General features: G+C 43.5%; 2 protein-coding genes across 2 annotated transcripts in view; one reads left to right on the top strand and one right to left on the bottom strand.

Annotated features, from left to right (window-relative positions):
* LRP6 (LDL receptor related protein 6) overlaps positions 1-23,141 on the bottom strand; it is a 704,489-nt gene that overhangs the window by 546,865 nt on the left and 134,483 nt on the right. The gene's annotated exons all lie outside the window — the stretch shown is intronic.
* BCL2L14 (BCL2 like 14) lies at positions 59-14,563 on the top strand. Its single transcript, XM_069850952.1, is given in 7 exon segments — positions 59-358; positions 9,637-9,837; positions 9,840-10,076; positions 11,784-11,951; positions 12,112-12,146; positions 13,389-13,655; positions 14,405-14,563. Coding segments are annotated over 6 exon segments (942 nt in total). The 5' UTR covers positions 59-358; positions 9,637-9,644; the 3' UTR covers positions 14,447-14,563.

The following is a 23,141-nucleotide window of genomic DNA, read 5'->3' as shown; positions in this document are numbered from 1 at the left end:
TAGACATTTTCTCCCTTTCCCTAGTGCGCTGCTGAGAAGTCACGTGCTGAAAGGGCCAGCCCTACCCTTTCTGCTTTTTATAAGTGAGTTGACACGTGTGAACATTGTTCTTGTAAGGAAGTACATGAGACACTTTTTTTTTATTGCAAGGGCAGTGCCCTTCTTAGTGAAAGCTTAAGAACACATGTTTTGATGAAAGACTGAGAATATTAAATGAAAGAACTGAACTTCAGTTTTCTGAAGGGAAGTGCTGTGCTTGCAAGGCTGGCTTTAGCAAGACAAGTCTAGGCACTGGAAAGGAGGAGGAAGAATTGAGATCCACAGGCACTCAAGGCTGCTGGTGCAACAGACCAGGAAGGTAATACAAACCTCTTTTCTTTGCTCAACTTTATTTTTCTTACATAATGTTTGGCTGTCTGTAATGCAGCACAAGACGCTCTGAATCTTAGTTGCATATGGGTAAAATGGTTGTATTCATGATCGTTCATCTAGGTACCGAACACTGTACTTCCAGGTTTAGCTGTGGTGTCAAAAAAAGAAATAAACTGCCCTGGGACTTTTGTAGCTGCTGTACTAGCTTTGCTGCTGTTGGCTGTACATCTTTGAAAGAAGTTTGACATGTCTAGCCAAGAAGAGCAAAGTCATTTTCTTCCAGCCACACTACAGATAGTTACAGAAAGTTGAATTTAAAATTTGAGACTACCCCAGTGTATTCATATAGACTCAACTCCTCACCATCTGGCTCTTACAGACCAGCTCAAGCTAGAAAGTCCGTTTGTGGTAAAATGCCTTCATTTACAACTGAAAGAAACTCTAACCCAAGCAAGTAAATGGTGAAGGCATTTAGCAGGTGTCATGCTCCCCTGAAATCATCAGTAAGCAGATCTGTCATTCCTTCTCTTGCTCCCAGATGCTTGCTGCGCGGTGACAGCTGATTTAGTCTACTGGAGTTCATAATGTGCCTCAGCATTTCTGCTGGTGCTGGAAACCAAGTAGTGCATCACTCTTCTACTAGAGATTGAGTCTTTGGAAGCCTCTCAGCTTTGAATATGTGAAATACTTTTGAACAGCTGCAGACTAGGAGACAACTTCTCTGTTGAAAGACTTGTATCAGAATAGACCTTTTTATATGGCATGAATTGATCTGTTGCACAACAGTGCTCATGAAGAATCTGCTGCTTCTAGGGATGTTTTTCTTATCATTCTCGTGTAACTCTGCCTTCACTAATTATGTTGTATCTTATTTAGTTAAGATTAAATAAGGAGTGCATAATCCTCCAGTCTGCAAGTTATTGCTTTCCGTCTTAGAGGCAGCTGTTGTGCTACCATGTGGAGAAGGACTTTCTGGTGGGCTTGTGTGTAAAACTAGCTTTCCACAGCATCTGTACAGCCTAAAGCTGTTCCACCACTCTTGCACAGAAAATAGCTATCCATTAAGGGTTTTAGGAGAATGGCTGACTCAATATATACAAAATATTTCTTCTGCAAAGTGTATTGCTTACAGACTAATGAACTCTGGAGACTCATGATGGTTCTGCTTTTCTCCGTGAGAACTATCAGTCAATTACGGTCATCCACTCAGAGGAGAGGATCGAGCTTTAAGGGCTGGGAGAAGAATCCTGGCCTTTGCTTCCCCTTGCACAGGAGTCTCCGTTACAGAATCACAGAATCACAGAATCACAGAATAACCAGGTTGGAAGAGACCCACCGGATCATCGAGTCCAACCGTTCCCATCAAACACTAAACCATATCCCTCAGCACCTCATCCACCCGTGCCTTAAACACATCCAGGGAAGGTGACTCAACCACCTCCCTGGGCAGCCTGTTCCAGTGCCCAATGACCCTTTCTGTAAAGAATTTTTTCCTAACGTCTAGCCTAAACCTCCCCTGGTGGAGCTTGAGGCCATTCCCTCTTGTCCTGTCCCCTGTCACTTGGGAGAAGAGGCCAGCACCCTCCTCTCTACAACGTCCTTTCAGGTAGTTGTAGAGAGCAATGAGGTCTCCCCTCAGCCTCCTCTTCTCCAGGCTAAACAACCCCAGCTCTCTCAGCCGCTCCTCATAAGGCCTGTTCTCCAGCCCTTTCACCAGCTTTGTTGCTCTTCTCTGGACTCTCTCCAGAGCCTCAACATCCTTCTTATGGTGAGGGGCCCAGAACTGAACACAGTATTCGAGGAGCGGTCTCACCAGTGCCAAGTACAGAGGGAGGATAACCTCCCTGGACCTGCTGGTCACACCGTTTCTGATACAAGCCAAGATGCCATTGGCCTTCTTGGCCACCTGGGCACACTGCTGGCTCATATTCAGTCGGTTGTCAACCAACACCCCCAGGTCCCTCTCCTCCAGGCAGCTTTCTAGACAGACTTCTCCTAGTCTGTAGCACTGCATAGGGTTGTTGTGCCCCAAGTGCAGGACCCGGAATTTGGCCTTGTTAAACCTCATGCCATTGGACTCTGCCCAGCGGTCCAGCCTGTTCAGATCCCTTTGCAGAGCCTCCATAGTCTCCATCAGATCGACACTTCCACCCAGCTTAGTGTCGTCCGCAAACTTGCTAAGGGTGCACTCGATGCCTTCATCCAGATCATTGATGAAGACATTGAACAGGGCTGGAGCCAGCACCGAGCCCTGGGGAACCCCACTTGTCACTGGCCTCCAGCTGGACTTAATGCCATTTACCACCACTCTCTGGGCCCGGCCATCCAACCAGTTTTCCACCCAGGAGAGTGTGCGCCTGTCCAGTCCAGAGGCTGACAGTTTCTGAAGCAGAATGCTGTGAGAAACTGTGTCAAAGGCTTTGCTGAAGTCCAGGAAGACCACATCCACAGCCTTTCCCTCATCCAGCAGCCGAGTCACTTGGTCATAGAAGGCGATCAGGTTAGTCTGGCAAGACCTGCCTTTTGTGAACCCATGTTGACTGGGCCTCATCACCCGGTTCTCTTGCATGTGCTTCATGATAGCACTCAAGATCACCTGCTCCATGACTTTCCCTGGCACTGAGGTCAGACTGACAGGCCTGTAGTTTCCTGGGTCCTCCCTGCGGCCCTTTTTGTAGATGGGCACAACATCAGCCAGCCTCCAGTCCAGTGGGACTTCCCCAGTCTTCCAGGACTGTTGGAAGATGATGGAAAGGGGTTTGGCCAGCACATCCGCCAGCTCCTTCAGTACCCTAGGGTGAATCCCGTCCGGCCCCATAGACTTGTAGCTGTCCAGTCAGGCTAGCAAGGCTCTGACCACCTCCTCTTGGATCATGGGAGCCTCATTATGCTCCTCTAGTTCCTGGGTTAGTACACAGACGGAACGACTCTCCTTACGACTAAAGACTGAGGCAAAGAAGGCATTAAGTACCTCGGCCTTTTCCTCATCCCCTGTTACTGTTGTTCCTTCTGTGTCCAATAGGGACTGTATGGTCTCCCTAGTCCGCCTTTTATTATTTATATATTTGTAGAAAGATTTTTTGTGTCCCAGTCTGCTCCTTTGTACATGAGAGCAGAGCTGAAGGGAAAGACCTGCACCTGGGATGAGTCAGTAAGGTAAACAGTGGTGCTTTTGTTGTTTGTGCCTTTCTCCAGCATTCTCTCAAAAAAGAAAATGTTTTATTTAGAATAGGCATCCCAGGCAAGCAGCTGTCTTTCTGTCTCTGCTGGCTGAGGGAGAAGCATGGGACCAGACCTGAACAGCTTGGGCTAACAATCTGTTAGTTAGGACAAGAGGAAATGACCTGAAGTTTTACCGAGGAGGTTTAGTTTGGATATTGGGAAAAATTTCTTCACTGAAAGGGTTATCAATAGCTAGAACAGACTCTCCATGGAAGTGGTCGAGTCACCATCCCTGGCAGATTTAAAAGATGCATAGATGTGGTGCTAAGGATATGGCTTATTGGTGGGCTTCACAGTGTTAGGTTTACGGTTGGACTTGATGATGTTAAAGGTCTTTTCCAGCCTGAATTATTCTATGATGCTATGATTCTATGATCATTTTTCAGGGGCCTCTTTCACTTCTTCTTTCTGCTTTGTCTATTCAGCCTTTCAGTGCAGGTCCTGCCTCTTGCAACAGAACTATCTTCAGCTACATGTGCTTCCCTGGGGTTTACTAGTCCTGGCAAGAGTGTATGTGACAGGGGATTGAGACAAACAGCAGGGTCAGCAACGACATTGTCATAGTTTGGTCAAGGTCTCTGAGCCTTTTGGAGGTAAATTCCATGACTGTTAGTGAGGCAGGGAGACGAATCTTCATGTGGAAGAAATAATGGCAGAGCTTGTCTATGCTCTGTGGGGACCTGAGGAGGAGCAACAGTAGGCATGCCAACAGCAGCAGGAGGAGAGAAGCGGCTGGGAAAGGATGAGTGCAGCACCCGAGTTTGGGCTCAGAGGGAGTTTGTGATGAGCCAAGTGGACTTGTAGAGTTATCCACCACATTGGTTTGCAGCTGTACATGCACCCATATATTAACACATAATACCAATACAACAACTGTTGAGAAATGGCATTGCCAGTACACCACTTGGTCCAGTTTTGCTGAACACAGGCTGATAGCTGGATGTCCTCCAAATCAACATTTATTTCATCTGTACTTGAACCTCCAGGCTACACTTCCTCCTAACAAAGATTAAACAGTCACGTTTCTAGTTTATCTCTTTTTAAGGGTCGTATTTCTCTATCCTGCCCACTCAGCCTCATATAATAAACTTCACAAGCTTTTAGTTGAGTATCATTGCAATTGGTCCGGGGTATTGTTACAGTGCTACAAGTTTAGGGGGTATTTTTGTGGACATGTGCAAGTTTAGCCAGTACTGGCTCTCAGAGACTCCACAGGAAATCAGGTCTTGTGGTCGTGCCGTTCAGAGAAGTCCATATGTTTTTTTGCCAAATTTCTCCATCCTGGCAGATAATCCTTGAAGTGGATGGTGGGTTATAGCTAAATATACCACTATGAGTGTCAACAGTTTGGTTTCCATTTTCTGGGAAACAGAATGTGGATGTGACAGATGACAATGGGAGAAAAAGGTATGGAGGAGAGTAAAGAGGGAGAGGGAAACACTGCTCCCTCAGAGCCTGCAAGCTCCAGAAGGTAAATAATTTAGACCAGAGTTTTCAAGTAGACAGAATGAGACCATGCTGCTACTCTCCATAATCTGATCCTCTGAGTTTCTTTTAATCATCCTAGGAAATAATATGCAGATTTGGGTTTTAGCAGGACTTCCAAGAATTTGTCAAACCAAATCAATGCTTGCATTAAAAAACATTCTTTATAGAAACTCATTTCTGAGAGAGAGTTCATGCAAAGCAAGTGGTGCTTCTGCAAAATGCCTGGCTCATCCCTGGCCAACACCAGATGGGATACTTGAAATACAACCATGGTTATAGTATGAAGAAGTAAGTCTAAAGAGACATGTAAGTCACCAGTTAAGATTTCAAACTTTAAAATGAACTGAAAAGCAAATTAGCTACCGTATTCTCTGTTGTAAACACTCACCAGCACGTGGTGCTAACTCCTTTTCTTGCTACCTGCAGGTAATGGCATAAATAAGCTCTGACTCTTTGTTCCTTTTTTATGCTCCTCCAGCCTCATTGTGTATCTGGGGTTGAGATTTCTCACCGAGATGTCAGTGCTGAAAAAAAGTCCCAGTAAGGAAATTCCTATACCACATTTTTACCAACATAATGTGTTTCATTTCTCAGAGGTTCCCCAGGAGAGTGAGGTACAGGCTTAGCTATACAGTTGAAGTGCTTATTTGATGTTACATACTAGCAAGCTGTAATAATACCCTACTTCCTGCCATCAGTCTGCTCTTAGCCTTGTTTAGGAGACCAACCTTTGAACTCTTATTTGATTTTTATCTGTACAACCAACTTGGGTAGATCTGTTCTCAACATACTGGTAATAGCCCAGTGTATAGCGCTGTAAAGTTTCTTTTAATTCTACTACTGGTAATTTCTCTTGTTGTTTGAGAATGAATTTTTATATTATTTTATGTAACTACTTTACAATTTTTATAGGTTTTCTATAATAGTTTATCTATTTTTATGTTGTTGTTTATATTTTTATATTAGTGAAAAACGAGCACATCTTAATTTTACATTAATTATTTTAGATCTATAAAGGGTACCCATGGTGGAGAAAGCTGTGCTTTTTTAAGTAGTGTCGGTGTCTGATCTGAAAGGTGAAGTTAGATCTTTTCAGGGAGGAACCTGAGTTTGCATAGAGTATTAAATAGTAAAAAAGAATGGCATAGCCTTTAAAATTTTATCTCTGTTTCTGAACAAACTTCAAAATGAAATAAATGCTTGGTCCAATTTCCAGGTCAAAGGGTATTGCCTGTTCCTGTGCTCCTTGACTAGCTGAAGGGGTTTGCTGTAACCTTGCTTTCTGTGCAACAGAGAAACGAAGAAGTGCTGTGCAGCTTAAAACACTCTTTCAGCTGCTTTGGTTTGCACTGGAAGGTGTGCTCATACAATCACAGAGCATGGAAAAGGTCTTACCTTTGCTCCTGAGGGTTGTATGTATATCAGTGCTCCCTTCCTAGACACAGCAAGGAAGAAGCAGCAATCCCACACTTGCCTTCTGTAATTTCAGTTCTCCTTTTGTTCCTCAGTATTTCTAGCTCCCAATTCTTTTTCTCCACTTAGCTTTTTTTCTTGTAAAAATCTCTTGCTAACTTTTTCCTGCTGGGCTTCCAGTTTCCCTTGCAGGTTCATTAAAGCTGCCCACACAAATGTTGTGAGAAGACACAAAGCTCCTGCTGACCCTTTGAATATCTCAAGGCAAGAGAAAGGAAGCCTCTCCTCCAGCCTCCAAACTGCCCCGGCCACATCCAGCAAAAAGGGACTCAGCTTGGCATGACCTTATAAGCAAGAAGTTTCACTGCAGTGCTGGGCCCTTCACACGATAGGGCTTCTGCTGAAGCCCAGGAGGTTGTTCAAAGACAATGTAGTTGCTTGTACCTTGGATGCTAACGGGATACATTCTCATCCAAGCATAGTGAGATGTTTTGCCATGTGAAGTTAACTATAGATACCTAAGCACTGAATTGCAGCACACTGCTAGCAGAAAACTGAGTAAGCTGACACTAAGGCTGGCACTGGGAAGAAAATTTCAGAGGCTGTTGCCATGTGTTTGAGACAGGTTGTTGGAGGCTTGGGTTGGTGCTGGGCCAATACCTTAACTTGAGCACGATTGGGAAATCATGTTTTAGCTAACTCGTGGGGTGACTTAACATAGCAGATCTTTGAGAGATAAACAAGTAACCTTTCTTTTCTTTACCAATGGATGTGCTGGATTGTATTTCCCCATTTTTTCCCCCCTTTTCCGTATCACACTCTTCCCCCTCTTATTTCTTTAGTGACTGTCCTAAAGTGAAAGTGGAAGCCAGTGATATCCCAGAGTAGCATCTGGAACCGTCCTGTCTCTTGAGGGACAAACAGAGTCCCTGTAAGAGGATGCAGACTGTGAGTTGCATAGATGTGTTTAGCAGTGCAAGGTTAGAGGAACTTTCACATTGGACCTATGATGTGACACTCCCAGGTTTCTTCCTCCTCACCCTTTTCCCTTTCTTCTTTCTTTTTCTCTTCTCCTTCCTCTATCTCTTTTCTTCCCCTTTCCCAGTAATGACAATGCCAAACTAAGAATACATCAGTCATGGGTTTGGAGTTGGTCTGATTTCTTACACTAACACATTTGGTGAGGAGGGTTTGGAGGTCTTATATGTTCTCTTTTTTTCCTTCTGTTGTCTCAGCCACACTAGCAAAAAAGTAAGGGGCTTATCTAAATTTTGTTTCATTGGTTGCTTTCTGCAGCTAAGGGCAAAATAGCACAGAGTGCCACAAACTCTGTTTTTCTTAATTTAAAAGGTTACAAATGTGAAACTTCACCAAAATCAAGTTTAAAAAATGCAATAAAAGCAGTATTGAAAACAAGGTGACAAATAAGCTAAGCTTTGTTTCTTTCCATAGCTTGCTGGGGCAGTAAAATATTTTGACTAATTAGTCACTTCAAACTTTTTTATTGTTCCCCTTTAAAGTGTGTCAGTCCTAACACCACGTATATCCAGATGATTAATGGCATCCTTTTTGCCTGAGCAGTGAAATGAGTTGCATGTGCGAGGCGGGGAGGGGGGTGTTCCAAATAGAGGTGTTCAGAAGTTTAAAGCCAGGCTTTGCTAAAAGTGAGCCAGTATGCTCCTGTGGATTTTCATGGAATTAGGATGGTTCACACCAAATGAAGAGTTGGCAAGTCATAGATACCCACTTGACTTATTTCACCTTAACACTTAGGAAAAATGAAGTTTTAGGGGCAGTAAAATATGAATCATAACACCACAACATGTAGTTTCCTGGAGTTTGAAGGAAGCAGATGATGACTTCAGACCTCTAACTGCCAAATGTGAGTCTCCATTAGTAGTCTCTACAGGTCCTGCTGGAAACATATGGGTGATACTCTTACATTCAAGGTGGCAAATCCCTGAATAGTAATCCAGGCAGGAAGAAATTAGCTTAAATTTGCTTCTATCAGTCTGAGGGCATAGTGTGAGTGAATTTGGTGCTTGTTTAAGAGAGGGCAGTGAGAACAGAAGCCCCCTATTTCAGCTTCTCAGCCCCAGAGACCCCCAGTGACAGTTTCTGGATGTGTGCATAGTTTTGCTTGACTATATGTGGGTCACTGAACAGAGACTTTGCAGAGAACCTGTTCTTGGCAGTCTGGGCTGCCTGCCCAGACATTTAAAACCTTATCCAGGCTTTGCAGAAGGCAACTTTTCAGGAATAAAAAAGACCACAGCAGCTATGTTGCTTTATTACAGCTCATCACTCCTTTCTTCTTGTTGTTGCTCTGGCTTCAAGGAGGCTGGGTGGCAAATGGATCTAGCAAAGACTTAAAAGTGCTTTGTGCAGTGTCTTAATGAGCTACAATGCACAGGGAAATAGTAAGATGTAAAAACGCATGTGCATGCTGTGGGATCCTTATGATTGTTTAGACAATAGCGAGTTATACTACCTAAGTGCCACCACACCACCCACTGCACACAGTCAAATATGAAAGATCGTTGACTCATGCCCCTAAAGTGAAATGACAGTTGAGAACATTATGATAGGTAAATATCGTAATTTTTCCTAATGTTTGGGCTAGTTGTTGTTTACTTTCCTCCCTAGAGCACTCAGAGCCTAAATTTGTCAAAGCTTCCTCTGAAAGCACAATTCTTATGCATTTAGGTGCTTGCTCATTCAAGCCACAGTATAGGCTTTTCCTTTGCACTCTTTTGATAAATAAGTTTTTCTTCCATCCCAATAATTAGTTATTATTGTCATGGGCTTTCCTCTTTTCCTGTACTGCACTCCAACTATTGAATAGTATTTTAATTTCCTCATCTTTCCTGCATTTCCTTTAAATGCAGTTAAGAGCAACACGGCATATAACTCATTCCCATTCTTTGATTGCTTTGATTACTGCCTGAGGAATTTCTCAGTAATCAAATTGTCTTTCTAGAAAGTAGTGCTTCTCTGGCTTCCAAGTGCTGCAGTATTCTTCACATCACTGAGATTTGTAAGGTGTTTGGGGAAAGGTTCTGTAGAAATGTCAAGTACTGGTTGGTTCTCCTGAAAACCAGTGTTCCCTAAGCCATTAAAACTTAGAATATGTTCTTGCAGGAACCAAGATGTCTTCACCAAATGATGTCAGTATGGAAGAAATACCACTGGAAGATGACGAGCGAGACAGCATAGAATACAAGATCCTAATGGCCTATGCCCAGTGTCGGTTGTCTGTCAGCAAATACAGGAAACTTCTGAAAAATTAGGCTAATGTGCAGAAACCATCATCCTTCATTAGAAGAAAAGTAAAGACAGACCATCCAAGGATAAAGATGGACCAATCGAAGGGGCAGTTTAGGAGAGCGGTGTGGTGCAACAGCACAGCAAAAAGCAATTGAAAAGAAAATCCCTGTCAGGATATTGTCTACCATTTTTCTGCAGCAGAGCAGAGCAGGAAAAGCCCCCAATGTCACCATTGCCCCAAGGAGGAGTGTCATGTAGGTTCGTTCCTGAAGAACAATCTGAAAGATTTCAAGAAGGGAATTCTCAGCATCAGAAAATTACGTCCTAATTCTTTCCTTTTGCTGTTTGTCTTTAAATCTCTCTCTAAATATCTTAAATGGCTGGTGGCCTGTGGAAAGGCAGGAGGAAGGTGTTTTCTTACACTTTTTGGTCACCTCTTACATTAGCTGTTTGTTTAATTTGTCCTGGCTTGATACTGTTGGTGTCACAGCAATTGCTTTCCCCTTTCACTGCATTTAAGCATATACCTAAAAATCACCCATGACCGACTTCTCCAGCCTAATGCCCCATCCCTGATCAATTTAACTGTCCAAGGGCAGGTCCTACCCACCAAACCTCTCTCCTGACAGGCCAGCTGCATCTCTTAAGAAAAGGTTCCTGTCTCAGCCCAGTGCCTTTTGCTAGGAGGATATAACTACAAATTTCCATTGCTTGGTTGCCAGGTACACATGTCTCCATCAAGGTATCTATTTTATTTTCATATTACCAAGGAAATAGCTTGAGGGTTTCAGTGCAATCTTTTGGTGGCCCTACCAATTAATCACCATGTTTGCTGCAGCATGGGTGGCAGCATGACTTTGAGGTAAAACTTCCCCAGGCTGGGTGTTAACCTCACGGAGGATCCTGCCTGGCGTCAAATTTGGGCTTTATCTGCCCTCCAGCAAGTTGCTGGAGGAATTTCTAAAACATTATTATTAATATTAACAGTATTAATATTTATCACTTATGCTGCTAACAGCTGCTCTGTAAGCTTGCCTAGGCCATTCTGCAGTAAAAACGGTTGGGTCTGGGGATTATTCATCTAAATCAAAGACCTGTTTGGTTTTAAACCAGTTGCTTAATCTTAAGTTTCCGAAGTCACGAACAGCTTGATCCCCTTCCTAGAACTTTAGCAGCTCCCTGACAAACTCTGCAGGTAGACAAAGGGATGGAAAAGTCTTGGGGTTAATTCACCAGCATGGAAATACAGTTTTTACAGGCTGCATTAACCGCTGCTAAGCACACAAGCCTCTTGCTTCTGAATTTTACCCGTTATGGATCAGACTGCTGCTGAGCTTGTCTCAATGTCTGCTCGCCATGCAGGAGCAGTAGTGGGGAGATGAAGTTTCACATCCCGAACTCTGTGAATTGTAGGGAAGAACACTTTTAGATGAAACAAACCTTGTAACAGATCTTCCTGCTAACTTTGGTACAGCAGAATCCCTGCTGGAGTCCCGTCACCAACAGATGTCTTCAGCCAGCAAGAATCCTGAACAGGGTCATTATGCAAGGTGGATAAAGCCAGTCTGGTTGCTGAGTTCTCACAGTATTCATCTCTGCTCAACACAATAGAGTCAAGGAGGCAAAAATTGTAGTGCTTGATGTGCCTGTAAAGTGAAGTCTGCTTCCCCTCAGCTCAGCCTGTGTTTACAAGGAAAAGGCGTTCAAACACACCATCATCTCTGAATCTGGACCTACAGATGCACTAATCATGGGCAATATCGCTGTCACAGTACAGACTAAGATTCACAGTCCTGTAGAGCAGTACTCTCACATTTCTTAATACATGGTGTACTTCTGGCTTGCAAGGATGTACACTAGTGAGCAACACTCACGCTTGCTTCTATACAGCCCCTGTATAGTCAGCTGCTGCTCAGACACCAGAGAGGGGTTGTACCATGTTACCATGTAAACAAGTAAATCATTTAATTATTTCCTGAAGAGATTAATTGCCTTCTTTATTTCCCATCCTCACTCCCAATCAGGTGAAACAGCAGATGTCAACCACATTGCAGACAAACTCGCCCAGCTTGTTACTTCCAGATCCCAGGAACCTCCTTCAGATGTGTCATTCAAGATAATGCTTCAGGGTCCATCTCAGGAGCAAGATGATAGCTATCCTACTGATGGAAGTGAGGGCAAGGAACATGGTAGGGGTGAAGAATTTAATGCTCACAGGCAATATATTGGGTTGGGATTGCACAGAAGTATTTTCTCTAGACATAGTGGAGAACTTGGGACTTCTGCAGTAGGACACTGAGAAGAAGAAATTTTGTCTGCTGGTTCTTGTTCTGTTGCTCACATTTCAAGGACTGCTCTTGCAGTCCTCTAACAAGTCCTGGCTGGTACTGCAATTAAAGGGAGCATCCTTATAAGTCCAAGGAGATGTGACAACACTGCTCCACAATCTCCATTATAGATCTGAACTGCTTGCCTTCCATGATGTCTTCAGAAACTTACTTTAATGCAAGCTTTCTAGGGACTTCAGGTGACAAGGGGGGTCCTGCCATAGCTGCATTTTCTTTAATCCTTGACTTGGAGTATGTCTTAAGACTTGGAGTATGTCTTAATGAGTTGCAGAAAGTATAAATGGTAATGATGAGGGAGGGATTTTTTCCCTCATTTTAAGTCCATATTTGTGGACTTCCTACAGCTGTTCTTTTGTTCTGGCTCGTTACCAGACATACCTCAAAGCCCAAACTGTTGGCAGTGGGGTGTTAAAGACCCTGGTCTTCCCCAGACTCTTAACTGGAGCAAAGCATCAGGCACATGGAGAAATAGCATTGCTTAATTCCATGCAGAATAGAATAGTAAGCTTCTGCTTAAAACATGGATACACAACTCATTGTGAATTTGCCCCAAAATACCAGCTCTTTTCATGACTGAGTGACACAAAGCCTTTTGGCATAGTTTGCTATCTGGATCCTACTAGAAGGCTGTCATATTTATGCTACTACAGCTTTGAGAGTTGCCGAAGGGAAATAAATCTTCTGAGTGCATTTTGAAAGCCCTGCCCAAAACCTTTAGAACCTCTCCCCGTGTGAGTTCTTTAGTTGGAGTGGATGTTTTCTTTATTAAATTAAAGGTACTTGTTCCCTTTACTCCTTTCTTTAGCTGCCCCTTCTGTTCTATAATGTTATACTCCCTCACTGCAGACATTCTCAGCTCCTGCAGCAGAGGGGTACCCATATGCAGTAAGAAGCATCACAAAGACCATGACTGAGCAAACGGAGCTCAGCATGGCAGCTGTTCAGTGCTTCTTATAATTTTGTCTTTACTGTCATCTTCCTGACACACCTGTATTCCCATGTCTCCTTACCCACAGGTTTCAATATCGGTGTCACACTTGTTTTGCTTTCTCTCTCTGTTTCTCTCATTCAAATGCAAAGAAACCCTGAAGACTTTTTCAAGCAAAAACCATAAATTCACCGCTTTGCAGTGAGGTGGGGGAGTTGTGTCATCTCTTGCAGTCACCACCACAACTGGACTATATTGCATGTGTTGCCTAGAGATGCTCTCCTTTCTCAACGAGATGGGGAAAGCAATTCCTCGATTTAACCAATCCTTATTCTCATTTCTGGATCAAGAAGGACAGGGTTTTCTATCATTATTTTAAAGACATGCTGTCCTACACCTTCTTCAAGAGGATCACTGATTTGTTTCTGGAGGATGTCTCAGCAGGCTCAACAAAAAAGCCAGGAGGCCAAGTACAATGCACAAAACTTGTTTTTACAATGGAAGTTGTCAACAGACTTACTGCTGTGGACAACCACCCTATGAACTTAGTCTTGGGCTTCAGATTAAACTACCCCAGAGAACACTTCAAGCCATGGATTCAGGATCAGGGTGGCTGGGTATGTGTTTTGCTCCCTCTGACTTGTACGTAGCCTAAGGCACATTGAATCAGCACACTTTCACAGAACTAACATGGGTCACGTGCAAACCAAACCAAACTGCATGTTCTTTTACACAGCATGTGCTCCAGCTGTGGAATCATTTGCTACGAGACATCTTCTGTGCTTCAGGTTTTTTATTTACATAGGTCTACACATCAGTAAAAAACATTCATGGAGGATTATTGAGTATTAAAAAAACCCCATTCCTGGCACAGAGAGTCTCTCCACCACAAACACTTGAAGGCTGGAAGACAGACTAGGAAACTTCACACTTGCTCTAAACTCTTATACTTCTCTAGAGAAGTCTGCTGTTGGCAGGTTCTGGGGACAGCACAGTAGCTTAGCAGTTCATACAGCCTGCTTTTATGGTGTGGTATGCTTCCACTTTACCTGCTCACAAAGGCATTTATTTATCTCCATATTCCTCTTCCAAAGTCGGTTGTGCAAGCTGCTCTTTTGCCAGCAGTGCTGCTGAGCTCCTGCCCTTCGTAGTTCATTTGCCTGGATTTGCTGCAAGGCACTTGCAATGGAGATTCTAATCCTTTGCGCTTCATGAAATGAATGGAAAAGTTCAGCTGCTGTACAGTCCACATCCATTGGAACAGGTAGCACGTGAGTTCAGGAAATCCTACTGGTAAACCTACTGACAGTCTCGAAACTAGGATGAGTCCACATTGCTTTTACAATTTTTTCTTTCTATGTTGCAGGAGAAGGCTTTGACTTCACTGGATCAGGAAGAAGTAGAGTAATCATGACTGAAATCATTCTTCAGGGTGCATGAGACTTCAATTAAGGAACACATAGGATCTTACCATAACCCGATCGCAGAATGAATACTGACTATGTATTTTTATTATTCCATGGAAGGTTGGAGCGATGTGTGGCTAACTCCAAAGGGTACAATTGCACTCCCTTAAAATTTGTATTGATGTTGAAGTGTTCTTCAGTGGATGTGAAGGCACTTCCAACTCCCCTGGAGCACTGAGACCCATGGATAGTGATTTCAGGTACCTTTCTGAGTAGAGATACTTGCTGCTACTCCTATGGATAGATGTTAAAGTGTAAAACAGAGAAAAATATCAAAGTATGCCATTAAGAACCACTGGACTGTGATCAACCATCAATGAAGTGACATAAGTACTGCCAGCTTTGTGTGGGTCACAGTGGAACAATCTGTTATCCATTCCACAGTCCCTCTTAGATGATACACCTATGCGCTGCCTTTGGTTTCCTCTCCCTCTCTCCATCTTTCTCTGATTACGTTCTCCAAAGTACTGATGACATTTTGTGTACCTGAAAGGGACTGCTTAAGGTTAACGAGCCCTTTCTACTCCAGTGCCTTTCCCATAACCCCCAAGAAAATAGACTTGATCTACCTATAGATGTTTTTAATTTGCACTCTCTTGTTTTAAACCCCTTCAAGGCACAGTGCAACAAATGCTGACTTTTACAGCATTATTTGTCCATTAATGTGGAAGTTACAAGCATTGTGAGAGCTTTGTAGTCCAGGAAATTCAAAAATTATCCTACTGTGTCAGTTTTCATCCTTATTCAAAAGGAGCTTGGTAGTTTGTGGAATTTCAGGCTGAACTGGCTCTTCATCATTGAAAACAAGTGACCTGAACAAAGTTCTTGAATCTGTATGTGTGACACTGGAAGGAAAAAGAGTGCATAATTTAGAGCAGAGGTGGATACCAGTGAAAGTATTCATGATTTTGAGCCTTGGTTTGTGGCCCATTTAGTTAATGACTTTTGGATTTTCACCCCCCACAAATCCCCACAGGAGAAAGAGGGAATTCGAAACATCTGCTGAAGTTGTAAAACCATGGCATCCCTTCTGTGATTTTCCAGTACAAAGAAGTAATTTTTTTCCTGAAAAGGCTTTCTGCCTCTCAGTAAGATGCCCTTCTACTATGGATACTCATTTTGTATGTACAAGTACGTTAACTGCAAAGAATGCATGAAGAAGCTATTAACAACTCATGAATTTGAATGAAAGTGATAAAAAAACATTTAGGTGGATATGTAAAACATGCAATGCTATAAAAAATCAAGTATTTTTCTAATAAAATTTAACCTTTCAACTTGTGTAGCAAACTCTTACTCTGTTTGGACATGTATGTGAGAAACTGAAAACAGAAAAAGTTGGAAGAAGTTACCTTTGTTTCCCATCTTCAAAAGAGTTGGGAAATACTTGATCTATCTCTAGACTGTAAATCTAAGATTCTCTTAGTTTTTAAGAACATCCACTCTTTCCATTCATGTCAGATGTCCCAAAAGAGAGGATGATTTCCAGGGAGAGACAAGCACTTACCTGAAGGTTCAAAATGTCGTACATCTCCTTCCCTCTCTTTCTCCAACATCTTTTTCCTATGGAAAAAAACAGTTGTGAGGTATTGCACCCTCCCACATATTGAAGGCTGCTGCTTTATGAGAAGTTTGGTTGGTTTCTAAAGCAGGCTTGTTAGCTAGATCTTATCTCTGAAGAACTAAATCTGAGTTCATTTCAATTAGATTGAGATTAGACTCTGCTAGCACACACCAGTTCGCTATTAGTTGAGCATGGCTGATGGAAGTCACTTTCTTTCATTCTTTCTGATTAAATAACCATCTGCTATTTAGCGAGGTCTAAATTCTGTGTTTGTGAGTGTGGTTTTCCAGCTGAAGGTTTAGCAACCCTAAACCCACACTTATGCCTCATCCCCTGTTTTGTACCTCAGGGCCAGTTTCATGCCAAGAGCGGAGCCAACAGCAAAATTGACTTGAGTGGAAATGTGAAAACTAACCATCTAAGAAGAGATATTCAGCTGTTTTTTATTTTTCTCTTGGTTGTTAAGAGGGATTTTCTTCAGTAGCTGTAAGGGCCAAAATAGGAAATCAGCCAAGTGAGCTGTTTCTTATTTAGCCATTCTTACATTTCTCATCTGCAACAGTTAGATTTTAAGAGCAATCTGCTCCTTTTATGGCAGGAATCCGTGGTAACCTTGCTGGAATGATGACCGGTTTATTCTAAGAGCAGTCAGCAAGGCTGAGCACCAAGTTGCTGCCACTGTTGCACAAATTAACATAGCTCTACTACTGGCTCGACCAGTTTCCATCTTGCTGTCTGTTTTCAATCTGCGATGACTAAGCCAGCAGCAGATGAATGCGTGTTTTGGGTACATATGGAAACAGAAGGGATGTTGCGAGGGTGGGTGACTGGTCCTGTCTTTGTTTTATGTTAATCTCTCACAAGTCATCTTTGGTTTTAGCTGTTGGACGCCCTCTGGCACCAATTTGGGATGTTATTGCAAAAGACAGAGAGGTTTACTCTTAAACCAAGAAGTGTCACTTGGGACTTTTATTATTGTGTGTCTACTCAGGTCAGCATCAAGTTGTTTGTTAGATCAGCAAGTTTAATTTGAAAACAAGCTAATTTCACTCTGTATTAAGGTTGCAACAATAAAGTTTAGCCCTGCACAGGTGATGCTGGGAGTTATTTCTAGAAGACACTAGAAGTATTCTGTATCTGTCTTCTGTGCTGTGTTAAAGGGAGTCAGTCCTCCAAGCAGCCTGTGTTAGCACAAGGAAGCTGCCATCTCAGCCTAACAACACCCTTTAAGAGCCAGGGCTCCAGCAACAAGCGGGACCTACCCTGGCTGTCATTCCCTCGAGCAGCTCAAGTGTCAGACAAGAAGATTCTGCTGTCCACGTGCACACACCTGCACAGCGTTGCTTTGCTCTAGCTCCTGGCTGCAGTGCTCCTTGGTCCAGTGAGTAAGCAGAAGGCAGAAGTAGTAGAAAGCAGTCTAGAGTCTTTGCCCCACATACCAACATTTTACTTGTCCATTGCTTATGTTTGCCTGTTGTCAGGGGGCTGGATTTCTTCTAGCTCTCAGGAAATGCTAGCAAATTCAGTATTTCTCTAAAACAGGCTGACAAGGCATATGGAGGCATCCTTGGGTCTTCTTACTGCATTGCATAGTCACCTTCTTTTTTAGTTGCTGCTCCTTTCTCTCCTTCCCACAGTAACTTGCTGCTACTACCAATACACACATTTGAGCAGACAGAAAAGCAGCAGGTGGGCAGAAGGTGAATTGTACTGAAGCATTGAGGGGAATGGTTCAATAGACACCATTGTGTGAAGGTGGATTTACCACCTATGGCTTGTCTGCTGTAGAGGCTCACAATCTGGAACAAGTTCAGGGTTAAAAGTTCACAGCTGAAGCATTGTAGAGAGTGAATGGTGAGAACCAAGCAGAACACATTAAAGCTGATTGCCTTGCTTGTTTGTTATCTGCTGCTGTGATGCTCTCCCCAGGGATGGTGTGAACCCCAGAAAGGAGACTGAAACCCTAGCTCTGATGGATGACACCTAGAACAGCAGGTTGTGGGTGGGGTAAGGAGACGTTCTGGACTCAGTGCTACCACGATCCATCCTATTCAACCCACACAGAAGGTTTCTCCTGTGTCCCATTACTTGCTCCACTGCATATCTGCTGCAGCCAAAGCAGAAAACTTCCCTGTGCAGATGCAGGGACGATGCATTCTTCTACCCGGGGAGGTATAAATGATGTGTTGTAAAATCTTCTTCCTGTAGTCAGCAGCTTTGCTGACTGACATAATCTCCGTGGTGACATCCACAAGAGTTTTCCCTTGTCTTTCCACCCCAGGGTCACTTTTGACAGATTCATACCAAACATGGCTCTTACCACTTCTCTAAAGGGAAGCTCAGATGCTTTCCAGACCAAGACGGCATGCTAAATGGGAAACCAACCAAGTCCATGAGTAGATAGTGGAGATAGATGGAACTTAAGGTTTTAGGAGTTTAATACCTAAAGTGGAATTCCCTGCATGCCGCTGCAGTGGTTCTGCTTTAAATATTCACTACATATAGCACTGCAATGGAAAACTTGGGTTATGCTTATGTTATCTTCCCTAGAGATCTGAACCTCAATTTTCTTGCATGCCAGCTAGCTGTTCCAACCCATGTCGACGTGGGTAACACTATTACTAATAATACCACCAGTATCATCCTCTCTGCTCCCTCTCTGCTCTCAGGGGAGCCTCTGCTTTGTGGCTCCTGTTTGCTGAGCAGGCAAGAGGACAGCCTGCACCGAGAAGCTCATCATCACTGAGGCTGAGGGCTCTGCTATGTCTGGTGGCAGAATTGCAGGCAAGTACAGGACTTTTTCGTGTAAAGTAAGGCCTGAAGGAAGTCTTCAGTGATGCCAGAGGTGCCAAAATATTCAGTGTAGATGCCTGCAGTGAAATGAAAATCTTTTGGTGGGTCAAGTCTCTAGGACTAGCCAGAGGCAGGGGTATGAACTGTATTGGGATACCAGAAAACTACACGTGCTCTGTATTTAAAGTAGCTGTGTGTGCCTGGCTTCAGCTCGTTTGTTCTTTTTCTTTCATAGAACTTGAATGTCTTTGTGTCTTGGAAAAGGTGGCTTCCTGTGAGCACCTGGGTTACAAAGATTTTCTGTGGGGTGGGGGATACAGGAATTGCTTCAGGCATTATCATCTTGTGAAGCATCAGAGAAAAGGTGAGGGTGACCTTGTGACTGACCTTGCCTGGCAAACCTGTGGAAAGCTGTTAATAGCAGCCAAGTCTTGTGCTTTGCCTTGCCAACCCCAACATCAAAAAGCCCCGAGTGAGCTCCTCCACCTCTCCCAGAAAAACCCTGAAAGATTAACCCCCTCAGGAGATATTCAAAATTGTTGTGGAGGCTGGGTGTCATATTCACTTTCTGTATTTTATCCTTTCATGTAAATGCAGATCACTTGGTTACTTTCTCTCCAGAAGCAGGAGAGAGAAGGCTTTTAACAGAAAGCTGAGCTGTCTGATCCCACCCTCTCCAGGGGCTGGAGACTATGCAAAATGCTGAATATTATGTAAAAGCCATAGCATTTAGACTTGAAAAATTCTGGTGTACTTTAGAAACCAGGTACTGTAGCAGAGATGTATTCCATTGCACTGAGCCACAAACTCTCTGTAGAAATAATTATATAAAAAACCACACTGCATAAACAGGCTGCGTGGGCAGACATTGAGGTGCTGAGGGACATGGTTTAGTGATTGATAAGAATGGTTGGACTTGATGATACTGTGGGTCTTTTCCAACCTAGTGATTCTGTGATTCTGTAATAAATTGGCTGAACAGTTGCACTCAGAGAGTTGTGGTCAACTGCTCAATGTCCAGCTGGAGAGTGGTGAAGACTGGCGTTCTGCAGGGGTCGGTATTCGGACCGGTGTTAACATCTTTGTTGCAAACGTGGATAGTGGGGTTGAGGGCACCCTCAGCAAGTTTGCTGATGACACCAAGCTGAGTGGCATGTTTATCATGCTGAAAGGAAGAGAAGCCATCCAGAGGGACCCCAACAGGCTTGAGAGATGGGCCTGTGAAAACCTCACAAAGTTCCACAAGGCCAAGTGCAAGGTCCTGCACCTGGGTCAGGTAAATCCCAAGCACAATTACAGGCTGGGCAAAGAACAGATTGAGAGCAGCCCTGCAGAGAAGGACTTGGAGGTGCTGGTAGATGAGAAGCTCAACATGTGCTAGAAATGTGTGCTTGCAGCCCAGAAAGCCAATACAATACTGGGCTGCATCAAAAGAAGCGTGACCAGCAGGGTGAGGGAGGTGTTTCTACCTCTCCATTGCACTCTCATGAGACCTCACCTGGGGTCCTGTGTCCAGTTCTGGAGTCCTCAGCACAGGAAGGACATGGATCTGTTACAGCAAGTCCAGAGAAGGGTCGTGAAGATAAGCAGAGGGCTGGAGCAACTCCCTTACAAGGAAAGGCTGAGAGGGTTGGGCTTGTTTAGCCTAGAGAAGATGAGTCTATGGGGAGACCTTATAGGAGACTTCCAGTACTTAAAGGGGGCCTATAGGGAAGATGGGGAGGGGCTCTTTATCTGGTAGTGTAGTGATAGGACAAGGGGTAACAGTTTTAAAATGACAGAGGGGAGATTTAGGTTAGCTATTAGGAAAACTTCTTTACTGAGAGAGTTGTGAAGCACTGGAACAGGCTGCCCAGGAAGTGGTGGAGTCTCCATTCCTGGAAGTGTTAAAAAAAAATGTAGATGTGGCACTTCAGGACATGCTTTAGTAGGCACAGTGGTGTTGGGCTGGCAGTTGGACTGGATGATCTTGAGGTCTTTTCCAATCTTAATGATTCTATAGTTCTATGAAATGGGTTTCTGCCCATCCAGAGGCTTGAGCCCTCAAGCCAGAGGAGGTCATGCAGGAGGTGGTGTAGCTACAAAACACACGTGCCCAAGTAATTGTTCGCTCAGCCCAAATCTGCTCCTGTTTTGAGCTGCTGTGCCCAGTGGTACCACCCCCTGCACCTGTTCCCTCTTCCCTCACTGCCAGGTGAAGAGCAGACGGGGCAGCGGAACAGTCTTACTGAAGCAAGGAGGAGCCTCCTGACTATTAAGTGAAACTTGCTCTTAAAACAACAAACAAACAATGTTGGCCAGCCAGGAGCTTGCATGTGCTCTGCTGAGCCTTAGCATGAAACGACGTGTAAAAGTATTAGCACGGAACAGGGCAAAGTCCAGAGCAGAGGTCAGTTCTCTGCTTTTAATTAAGGCAAGCAGGAGTCGGGAAAGACAATATCCCAGTATTGAGTGGGTAGTGCCTGTCATGTTAGATGCAATGTCTGCATTCAATTAAAAGAGGCAAATTAGCCCTTAGTGCCAGAAGAAAAAAACAAAATGAGAGCCAGTTTGATGGATCAAAATTAAATGTGAGACAGGAAGAATTTATCATCCCCACAAAAACATTTGGAATACACACTGGAAAAAAAACTTTAAGAAATCCATGGAAATGCTTTGAAGGGGAGTGACTCACAATTACTTTGAAGACTAAGTTTTCTTTTTACTTTCTGCTTTTGAAAAAGGTTTTAAGATTCATAAACTGTATTTTGCTCTAAGTTGGGGGGGGGGAAAGCGCTGCGGTGATTTTCTTCTTGCTCCATCAAATCATAGAATCACAGAATGGTTTGGGTTGGAAGGGACCTTAAAGGTCATCCAGTTCCAACCGCCCTGCCATGGGCAGGGACATGTCCCACCAGACCAGGCTGCGTAAGGCCCCATCCAACCTGGCCTTGAACACCTCCAGGGATGGGGCAAATGCTACCAAGCAAACTTTATATCCTCTTTGCTTACCACTGGGCCCTTGACCGTGATGCTCAGGATCCCATCCCGGGCACTGTTTTGTAACCCCAGCAGTGCAAAAAGCAAGCAGGCAGCTACAGCTTTCTCTTCTGCTTAGACAGATCATAGGACTAAACACAGAAAAACAAGCAGATAAATCCACGTGGATATGTACACCAGGGTCTCTCATACAGTAAAAAGGAGCAGGGAAACCTGCAAAACACTAATTATCAGCATTAAGCAGCCTGCTTGCCCCACCACTACCAAGGTTTTCCAAAAGGAATGGTTGGAAAGTACTCAAGGAAAGCAAGCTGAAAACCAGTATAAGAACAAATTCAGTGCTAATACTACACATCTGAGTTTACAGTTCATTCATGAGGATTTGGTATGGACATTATCAAGCATCTCAGCTCAAAAGTAAGTCAGCTAACTACCTTCTGGCCTCAGGGCCTCTCTTCCTAGCAGCCCAAGGATGGGTGAAAGTTTGTTCTCTCACAGCTATTGCAATGTTGAGTATTTTGCCGTAGTATTTCCCAAGAGGGATGGACTGTCAGCCTCATTTTGCAGATACTGAAATAAAAATATACATAAACCCAAAAATCTAGTACTTTTTTCCTGAAAAAATGGCAATGAAAACAAGCGGGGGCAGCTGTAATTATAAATGGGGTACTGAGATCTTCTAAGTATATACAAATGTGTTACATATCTGTATACATATGAATATATTAAAAAACACACATCTGTAAATGATACATCAGATCACTGAAACCGTTTTTTCTGGAAGGAGCAGACATGGAAATCCTTAAATACAAAACAAACATCACAGTTGCAATACAGCAGTGACAGGTAGAGGGGTAGATTCCAACTCTTGATGCTGCATGTGAAATTCAATTCCTTTTCAGGACTTCTAGACTTAAAAGTAGCAAAGCTCCTTTGGGCTGAAGGGAGGGATATTCACATATGACACAATCCTTACCTGCAATGTGTTTTTCTTTTACTCCAAGCCCTCTTAGCTCTACAGGTGCTTTGCCTCTTGCCTTTTACAGTTATGCAAAAAAAAAAGGTTTTATTATCAACATAAAATTAACTCAAGGAAAGGAACAGCCAGGGAATGAGGATTACGTCTCTTGCCTGTCTTTTTGCTCCTCTCATTTTGGAGCCCTCTAAGGCTGAAGGATGATTAAAACATCAAACAAGAAGAGAAAAAAATATGTCAGAGAAAGAGCCAAGTTTCCTAAAGCAGCAGCAAACCCAGCTCTCTGTCTCTCACCCATTCCCATACCCCCCATGCTGACAGACAG

The sequence above is a fragment of the Phaenicophaeus curvirostris genome, chromosome 1, assembly GCF_032191515.1.
Source record: "Phaenicophaeus curvirostris isolate KB17595 chromosome 1, BPBGC_Pcur_1.0, whole genome shotgun sequence".
NCBI classification, from domain to species: Eukaryota; Metazoa; Chordata; class Aves; order Cuculiformes; family Cuculidae; genus Phaenicophaeus; species Phaenicophaeus curvirostris.
This window is presented reverse-complemented; position numbering and strand designations above follow the sequence as displayed.